Source organism: Triticum dicoccoides, chromosome 2B (assembly GCF_002162155.2).
Source record: "Triticum dicoccoides isolate Atlit2015 ecotype Zavitan chromosome 2B, WEW_v2.0, whole genome shotgun sequence".
NCBI lineage: Eukaryota > Viridiplantae > Streptophyta > Magnoliopsida > Poales > Poaceae > Triticum > Triticum dicoccoides.
In genome coordinates this window covers 467,432,757-467,442,039 of record NC_041383.1, presented here as the reverse complement: position 1 = coordinate 467,442,039, position 9,283 = coordinate 467,432,757, and the positions used below count along the sequence as shown (strand labels likewise).

Here is a 9,283-nt window from a genome sequence, read left to right as displayed (position 1 = left end):
ATAAAGGAAAAGGGCCAAATAGGGAGCCCCCTAGTGCGGTTGAGCCGCATTCTGGGCATGCCGTAGTTGTGCCCCTCCCCTTATGCCCATGGTATTTTCAAAGCGTAATCATGTACGCGTGGTACCGATAGCACCATCTGACGAGGGCTGTGGTTGGGGCCGTACTACTATGCTTGCTCGGATCGTGCCAGCCGGCTCTGTTGTAGGTTGCTTCGGGCGCGCTTGACGTTGTCCGGACGTTTAATACCCGGATTGGAGAGTTGCCTTGAGAGGCTGCAATGTACTTCCGCCGCCAGGACCGCTGTGTGCTCCTCCGTTCGGAGAGAGCGTTCGGTGTTTCCATTTACCGTAATGACTCCGCGAGGACCTGGCATCTTGAGCTTGAGATATGTGTAGTGCGGCACCGCATTGAATTTTTCGAATGCGGTTCGTCCAAGCAGGGCGTGATAACCACTGCGGAATGGGACTATGTCGAAGATTACCTCTTCGCTTCGGAAATTATCCGGGGATCCGAAGACCACTTCGAGTGTAACCGAGCCTGTACAGCTGGCTTTCTACATCTGGTATGATGCCTTTAAAGGTTGTCTTTGTGGGTTTAATCCTTTATGCTATACCCATTTTTCGCATTGTATCCTGATAAAGCAGGTTCAGGCTGCTGCCGCCGTCCATGAGGACTCTGGTGAGGTGAAATCCGTCAATGATTGGGTCTAGGACCAATGCGGCGAATCCGCCGTGACGGATGCTGGTGGGGTGGTCCCTTCGATCAAATGTGATCGGGCAGGAGGACCATGGGTTGAACTTTGGGGCGACTGGCTCCAACGCATAGACGTCCGTGAGAGCACGCTTCTGCTCCCTCTTGGGGATATGGGTTGCATATATCATGTTCACCGTCCGCACTTCCGGGGGGAATCCCTTCTGTCCTCTGTTGTTCAGCGGCCGGGGCTCCTCCTCGTTATCGCTATGCAACCCCTTGTCTCTGGTTTCGACACTTAACTTGCCTGCCTGCTTGAACACCCAACAATCCCTCTTGGTGTGGTTGGCTGGTTGTTCGGGGGTGCCGTGTATCTGGCACGAGCGGTCGAGTATCCGGTCTAAGTTGGATGGGCCCGGAGGGTTTCTTTTGAATGGCTTCTTCCGTTGACCGGGTTTGGAGCCTCTGAATGCGGCGTTGACTGTCGTATCCTCGGTATTGTCGTCGTTAATGCGGCGTTTGTGCTTGTTGCGACGTGACCTGCCATTGTTGTCCTTGGTATCCGAATTACCAGGGCTCTTGGTTATGTTATTGCTACGAGCTAGCCAATTGTCTTCGCCCGCACAGAAGCGGGTCATGAGTGTCGTGAGGGCTGCCATGGCTTTCGGCTTTTCCTGTCCTAGGTGCCGGGCAAGCCATTCGTCTCAGATGTTGTGCCTGAAGGCAGCAAGGGCCTCGGCGTCCGGACAGTCGACTATTTGATTTTTCTTGGTTAGGAACCGTGTCCAGAATTGCCTGGACGATTCCTCTGGCTGCTGGATTATGTGGCTTAGGTCATCGGCGTCTGGTGGTCGCACGTAAGTGCCCTGGAAGTTGTCAAGGAATGCGGATTCCAGGTCCTCCCAGCAACTAATTGACTCTGCTGGCAGGCTGTTAAGCCAATGTCGAGCTGGTCCTTTAAGCTTGAGTGGGAGGTATTTGATGACGTGTAGACCATCACCACAGGCCATGTGGATATAAAGGAGGTAATCCTCGATCCATACCGCGGGATCAGTTGTGCCGTCATATGTTTCAATGTTTACGGGCTTGAAACCCTCGGGGATTTGATGATCCATTACTTGTCTGTGAAGCATAGTGGGTGTGCGGTGCCCCTGTACTGGGCTATATCGCGGTGCAGCTCAGATGAGCTTGGTTTGTTGTATTCGGCCTGGCCGTATTTATCATATTCACTGTGACGGTTATCATCACGTGATGTGGGCGCCCACGCGATCCGTAGATCGATCTTGTTTGCCTTGCCTTGTCCTCCAGTATGTCTCGCAGGTCTGTTGCGTCTCCCCGTACTCTGTTATGTTTTGAGCGGTGCCGGGGTGCAGCTTGGGTCGAGGGCCCGAAGGTCTCTCTGTCGCGGCCACGGGGTAGCCGATCGGGTGCGTCGTACGCTGGTAATGTAGGTCTAGTTGCTTCCTCCTCAAGCTGGGGTAGCAGCCTGTGCTTTGGGTAGCTCTTGGAGGGGCGCTCGACTTTGTACTCTTCGGCCGCCAGGACTTCGGTCCATCTGTCGGCTAGCAAGTCTTGGTCAGCTCTAAGCTGCTGCTGTTTTTTCTTGAGGCTGCGTGCCGTGGCCATAAGCCTGCATTTGAAACGCTCTTGTTCGACGGGATCCTCTGGCACGACGAATTCGTCGTCGTCGAGGCTTGCCTCGTCTTCGGAGGGAGGCATATAATTGTCGTCCTCAACCTCTCTGTCGGCCGCTCTCTCATGAGGGTTGGCTCCTTCGTCCTCCTGCACTGAATTCTGCTGCAGGGGGTTATCTTCGGCACTGTCCGGTGTGTTGTTATCTCCGGTGCCGGATTCGCCGTTCTTGCTTTGGCGGGATTTAGAGCGGCGCCGCTGACGTCGTTGCTTGGGTTGCTTCTTGGAGGGGTCATCCTTCGTTTTTTCCTCGCCATCCCCTGCTTTGGGGGTGTCCACCATGTATATGTCATATGACGAGGTGGCTTTCCAGTTCCCTATAGGTGCTGGTTCTTGGTCGTCTCCTTCATCGGCGTCCATACCGTCGATGTCTTCGGAGTCAAAGTCGAGCATGTTGGTTAGATCGACGACAGTGGCTATAAAGTGGGTGGTGGGTGGGTTTCGAATTTCTTCGTCGTCCGTATCCCAACCCTGCTGACCATAATCCGGCCAGGCTCTCCTGACAAAGAGAGAGACTTTAGGGAGTTCAGGATATTGCCAAAGGGCGAGTGCTGAAAGATGTCCGCGGCGGTGAACTCCGTGATCGGAGCCCAATCGGGTTCGATCGGAGGGGGTGCGGAAGATTCGGAGTCCGGAACGGAGTCCGGCACCTTGGAGTCACGGGCCTTGCAAAGGACTAGGCTGGTATTCGGCTCTATCGCCGTGGAGATTGCGGCTCCTGGGGCGGCGTCCAACCGTCCGTCCCTGGTTAGCGCAGTCGGCTCCGAACTAATGGTCGGAGCAAACTCCTGAGCGGCACTCTGGGCGCTGTCCGGCGGCAGAGGTAGGTCATGCCCATTGAGACAGTGCGGCGCGCTCGGCCGTGGCTCGAATCCGTCGAAGATCAAGTCCCCGCGAATGTCGGCCGTGTAGTTTAAGCTTCCAAACCTGACCTGATGGCCAGGGGCGTAGCTTCCGATCTGCTCTTGATGGCCAAGCGAGTTGGCCCGCAGTGCGAAGCCGCCGAATACGAAGATCTGTCCGGGGAGAAAAGTCTCACCCTGGACCGCGCCGTGGTTGACGATCGAAGAAGCCATCGGGCCTAAAGGTGACAACACAGAGGAACTCTCAATGAAAGCACCAACGTCGGTGTCAAAACCGGCGGATCTCGGGTAGGGGGTCCCGAATTGTGCGTCTAGGCGGATGGTAACAGGAGACAAGGGGCACGATGTTTTTACCCAGGTTCGGGCCCTCTCGGTGGAGGTAAAACCCTACTCCTGCTTGATTAATATTGATGGTATGGGTATTACAAGAGTTGATCTACCACGAGATCGGAGAGGCTAAACCCTAGAAGCTAGCCTATGGTATGATTGGTGTTCGTCCTACAGACTAAAACTCTCCGGTTTATATAGGCACCGGAGAAGGCTAGGGTTACACAGAGTCGGTTACAATGGGAGGAGATCTTCATATCGTATCGCCAAGCTTGCCTTCCACGCCAAGGAAAGTCCCTATCCGGACACGGGACGGAGTCTTCAATCTTGTACCCTCATAGTCCGGGAGTCCGGCCAAAGGTCATAGTCTGGCCATCCGGACACCCCCTAATCCAGGACTCCCTCAGCGAGCATCGGAGACATGGCTGCCCGGTCCACGCCCCAGGATCCCTGGCCCTCCTGTCAGATGCATGGAGCGACTCCAGGCCCCCCGCGCGTCCGCTCTCTGTTGACCCACGGTCAAATCCTTCGCCGCAACGGCGGCGGCCGTGCTCGGCGCCGGAATCCTGTCACCAATGCGAGCAAAATGGCAAGTAAAAGCGACGACGTCACCGATGTCGAAGGACTCACCCTCCCGGAGGAACCGTGCGTCCACCGTCTTCCCGCGCTCGTCCAGAAGCACGATGCGCAGCGCCTCTCGTCGGAGCCAGAGAACGCCGACGTCCAGCGAAATCCGCCGCACCATCATGAGATCCGATGCGAATCAGACCCGCCATCGCGCATCGCCCGCCGCGCCCGGGTCGCTCACACAGCCAGAGCTGCTCGCATCGATCGCGCCGCCCGTGCTGTGCGCATCACCCGCGCCGCCTCCGCCGCGCGCAACGCCCACGCCGCCGGCGCCGCGAGCCACCGCGCTACCCGCGCCGCGCGTGGCGTCCACGCCGGCTGCACCGCGCGCCTCCGCACCGCCCGCTCCCCGTGCGCCGCCCGCATCGCCCGAGACGCGCCGGTCGCGTCGGTCGCGTGTGTCACCCGCCATCTTCGGGAGGTACTCACTTGCTTTGTACCTTTCCCCGACCCGGTAAAAATAAAAAAGGTGAAATGAACATCTTACGGCGTGTCATGGAAGTAACTGAGGCCGCCCATGTCGTCACTGGCTACGAATGCATGCCATGACGTGACATCGTTAGTATCATCAGCACACTTTGTAACTATCGGCTATAGCGTTGTACAGCTCCACCGATGTGCTAAACCAAAGATGAGGAGCAGCGAGAAGGCAAACGGCAAGGAAGGCAAACACAGTGAGATATTGGGTATGGCATCACGCATAATCCAATAAGATATGCCATTTGCTATGATTTGCATTATAAATCTCTGCATGGGGGCGTCATTTGCTTTCGAAAAAGTTTCGAGCCGTGGAAGTCCTCCTTGATTAATTTGGGCATTTCCATCTACCATCCTGCATTCATCCGTGGTCCGTTATGAGTGCCCAAAAATTCTCTGTTCATATTCAGTAATTTGACACCCTCTATTAGCTCAGTTCATCTCAGTCATTAGTGTAGTTAATTAATACACATTTTGTGGAATCCTTGGACTCAAACCTGTTAAGCTCAACCTGGCCAGTCACTAAAGTTAGTGTGCGTGGGTGCGGGCGTGCGTATGTTTTTTTCTGAAAGAACTGAATATTTTGATCAAGCTATCCTAGCAGTGATCAACTTTGCATGGCTGACGAAGACGTCGGCTTCTTTTCAGATCACAAGGTGAGCAATGGGGCAATGGTGTCCAAGCGAAACGATCGCGAAAGATGTAACAGAAGTACGTAACCAGCTCTTCTCTGCACAGCCACATACATTTGCAGTTCACCTGCGACCCAAATTATGCCATGCTGATTCTGTTTTCGATCCATGTCAGTTGATTGGCAGGACTCCGCTGGTGTACCTGAACAAGGTAGTAACCGGATGCGAGGCTCGGGTCGCTGCGAAGCTTGAGATCATGGGGCCATGCTCCAGTATCAAGGATAGGTAAGTCAAGTGCATGCAGTTAATCAGCATGGATTATCAGTGGTACAGATAGTTCTGGGGATAATCTTGATTTTGCAGGATTGGTTACAGCATGATCGCCGACGCAGAAGAGAAGGGTCTCATAACTCCAGGAAAGGTGAACGCTGATCAGTGAGAGACAGAGTGACAGACACCACATGTACGTAGATTATCGTCAAAGTCATAGCTGATTTTGTTGTTCTTCGTTTTCAGAGTGTTTTGATCGAGCCTACGGGCGGCAACACCGGCATCGGGCTGGCCTTCATGGCGGCCGCCAAGGGGTACAAGCTGATCGTGACGATGCCGTCGTCGGTGAGCACGGAGAGAAGGACGGTGCTCAAGGCGTTCGGCGCGGAGGTGGTGCTCACCGACCCGCTCCGTGCCATGGACGACGTTGTGCGGCGGGCGGAGGAGATCGCCGCCAAGACGCCCAACTCCTACGTCCTCCAGCAGTTCGAGAACCCTGCAAATACGAAGGTACGTACGTGCCATGACAATCGGTGATCTCACTTTGCCTGAATTTGAAGGTTAATTTAACTTGTGCTGCTGCCTGAAATACGAACGGCACGCCAGGTGCATTACGAGACGACGGGGCCGGAGATCTGGAGCGGGACTGCCGGCGCAGTGGATATCCTGGTGGCCGGCATAGGGACCGGGGGCACCATTACGGGGGCAGGGAAGTACCTCAAAGAGATGAACCCTGAAATCCAGGTGACATGCATGACTGGCCTATGTTCATCTGCGATTTTCTTTCTCCATTTACAATGCAATTTTGGCTTGATTGTGGTTGTATTGGCATTTTCAACCTGAAGATCTATGGCGTGGAGCCGTCAGAGTGCGCCGTTTTGTCCGGAGGGAAACCTGGTGAGATAAGTAATTTTCTTTTGAGAATTATAAGTACAAATTGTAATCCTATTGGCGTGCTCATTTTTACTGGTTTTCAAATCCAGGCCCGCACAAAATCCAAGGTCTCGGGGCCGGTTTCGTCCCTGGAGTCTTGGACGTAAGCATTCTAGATGAAGTCTTCCAAGTGAGTAAAATGTTCCCCGTTTGTCGCATTTCTCTTGGAAAGTTGATATGACTGCCCACTGCATTTTTTTTTCTTTTCTTTTCTTACATTTATCTACTCGAGCGGCCAGATCACGAACGAGGAAGCCGCGAGCATGGCGAGGCAGATCGCGCTGAAGGAAGGGCTTCTTGTGAGCAAACAAACCCCATAATTCACTAGAAATCTCATTATATAACATCCTACGTATGATTTTCTCTTTCTCGAAGCCTGGTTGTGTAAGATGATACATGGTTTGTTCAGGTCGGGATGTCATCAGGCGCGACCGCGGCTGCTGCCATCAGGGTGGCGTGGAGGGTCGAGAACAGAGGCAAACTCATCGTCGTAAGTGCCGTACTACCTCTGGGTTCATGAGATTGTCTTTTTTTAAAGAAATATATATTAATATCAAGAAGATACCAATTACACCACCAACAAGACGCATAAAAACATCCAGGATGCACACAAAAAAAAGGCAAAAAAAAACGACCCTGCCACGGTGATCAATCACCCGCAGTAGCAAGACTCTAACCACCACCAAAGACAGCACCTGGACTAGAAAGAATGTTCTCCAAAAGCAACATATCCAGGAAAAAAGCAATGCACAAGTGTTATCGTTGCCGGAACAAAGATCATAGGTTTTCACCCTGAAGAAAGACCGCGTTTTCAAAACAATGCCTTCAATAAGGACACTGCCAGGCACAACCAATAAAAGTCAGACATTGAGCTTTCACCCTGAAAATCACGTCTCGGTACTCAAAGGAATACCACCAACAAAGAAGTCCTCCAATGCTGCCACCCCACTTGCGGAGGCTACTACTGCAAGTCAAGTCTTTCGTCAGACTGTCTACTTGCTGTGGTATCGTTTTTCACCGTGTTTTTTGTTCTTGTTCGTTGTAGGTTGTGTTCGCCAGCTGCGGAGAGCGCTACCTCTCGTCGTTTCTCTTCGAGTCCATCAAAAAGGAGGCGGAAAATATGGTGTTGGAGCCATGAACGCTGACTTCTCATGTTTTTGGAAAAAAGTTCAGGCACTTCGCTTATTTTCGGTCGTGCTGCTGGCAGCGGCTTGTATTCCCTCCGGTTCAATGGGAGTTTTACTTGTTTTTCATTTTATAAATTTGGCACATACAGTTTCAATAATTTTAATATTAATTGGCGGAGGAAATTGCACAAACCACCCGCTATTATTGGTGTTGATTTTACACAGAACACCTACTCTATGAGTTTGTTGCATAAAATATCAAATGCCGGTGTAATCCGCTACATCTAGGTCCAATTCAGCGTTTAGGTACGTTGATATGATTTTCGATGGGTCCATCAACCGGTAGATAAAACCGAGGACTTATAATTGGCCCATTCAATTTTTTCACCTGAAATTTAACATTTTTTAAAGTGGCAACAAATGCTTTAAATCACAAATATATCCGGTACTATTTTGGAAAAACAAATGTAGCTCATTTGGACAAATGATTTGATAGATATTGGAGCTTTCAGTTGTTTCATTAAAAAAACAAGTTATATCTTATCACGTCTTGACCATATCACATAACAATATGTCCTGCAAAAACAAGTTAGACGTCCTTTACTTTGTTGTTGCAAATTTTACGTGGATGCTACGGGCTTCTAGCAAGAACCGTTCTTACCTACGCATCAAAACCACAACGATTTTTCGTCAAGTGTGCTGTTTTAACCTTCAACAAGGACCGGCCGTAGTCAAACTCGATTCAACTAAAGTTGGAGAAACAGACACTCGCCAGCCACCTGTGTGTGAAGCACGTCGGTAGAACCAGTCTCATGAACGCGGTCATGTAATGTCGGTCCGGGCCGCTTCATCGAACAATACCGCCGAATCAAAATAAGACGTTGGTGGTAAGCAGTATGACTATTATCGTCCACAACTCTTTGTGTTCTACTCGTGCATATACCATCTTCGCATAGACCTGGCTCGGATGCCACTATTGGGGAACGCAGTATTTCAAAAAATTCCTACGATCACGCAAGATCTATCTAGGAGATGCATAGCAACGAGAGGGGAGAGTGTGTTCACGTACCCTCGTAGACAGAAAGCGGAAGCGTTTAGTAACGCGGTTGATGTAATCGAACATCTTCGCGATTCAACCGATCCTAGCACCGAACGTACGACACCTCCGAGTTCAGCACACGTTCAACACGATGACGTCCCTCGAGCTCTTGATCCAGTTGAGGACGAGGGAGAGTTACGTCAGTACGACGGCGTGGTGACGGTGATGATGAAGTTACTAGCGCAGGGCTTCGCCTAAGCACTACGGCGATATGGAGGTGTGTAACTGTGGAGGGGGCACCGCACACAGCTAAGAGAAGACTTGGTGTGCCTTTGGGGTGCCCTCGCTTCCGTATATAAAGGGGGGAGGAGAGGAGGCGGGACCCCTAGGGGCGCGCCAAGTGTGTGGAGTCCTACTAGGGCTCCCTAGTCCTAGTAGGATTCCCCTCTCCTTTTTCCTTTTCCGGAGTAGCAAAGGGGGAAAGAGAGAAGGAGTAGGAGAGGGAAAGGGGGTGCGCCCCCACCCCTTGTCCAATTCGGATTGGCAAGGGGGGTAGGGCGCCACCTCCTGGCCGACCCTCTCTCTTCTCCACTAAGGCCCATGTT

The 9,283-nt window shown here is 52.1% G+C and overlaps 1 protein-coding gene across 2 annotated transcripts; it reads left to right on the top strand.

Annotated features, from left to right (window-relative positions):
• Positions 1-5,294: 5,294 nt before the first annotated feature.
• LOC119367846 (cysteine synthase-like) lies at positions 5,295-7,650 on the top strand. Of its 2 annotated transcripts, XM_037633241.1 has the most exons (11): positions 5,295-5,314; positions 5,367-5,388; positions 5,485-5,594; positions 5,673-5,730; positions 5,826-6,089; positions 6,186-6,323; positions 6,425-6,476; positions 6,563-6,642; positions 6,752-6,811; positions 6,922-7,002; positions 7,558-7,650. In XM_037633241.1, the coding sequence occupies exons 1-11, from the start codon at positions 5,295-5,297 to the stop codon at positions 7,648-7,650; spliced, it is 978 nt and encodes a 325-aa protein (XP_037489138.1). The 2 variants fall into 2 exon arrangements, with proteins under 2 accessions (XP_037489138.1, XP_037489137.1); XM_037633240.1 differs by lacking the exon at positions 5,295-5,314 and having other exon boundaries at positions 5,341-5,388.
• Positions 7,651-9,283: the final 1,633 nt, after the last annotated feature.

Bases quoted from the DNA above. Each gene is read 5' to 3' on its own strand.
- LOC119367846 (XM_037633240.1), top strand. From the start codon at position 5,341: ATGGGGCAATGGTGTCCAAGCGAAACGATCGCGAAAGATGTAACAGAA. The intron at 5,389-5,484 runs GTACGTAACCAG...GATCCATGTCAG, and splicing joins TCGCGAAAGATGTAACAGAA to TTGATTGGCAGGACTCCGCT. The intron at 6,324-6,424 runs GTGACATGCATG...TTCAACCTGAAG, and splicing joins AGATGAACCCTGAAATCCAG to ATCTATGGCGTGGAGCCGTC.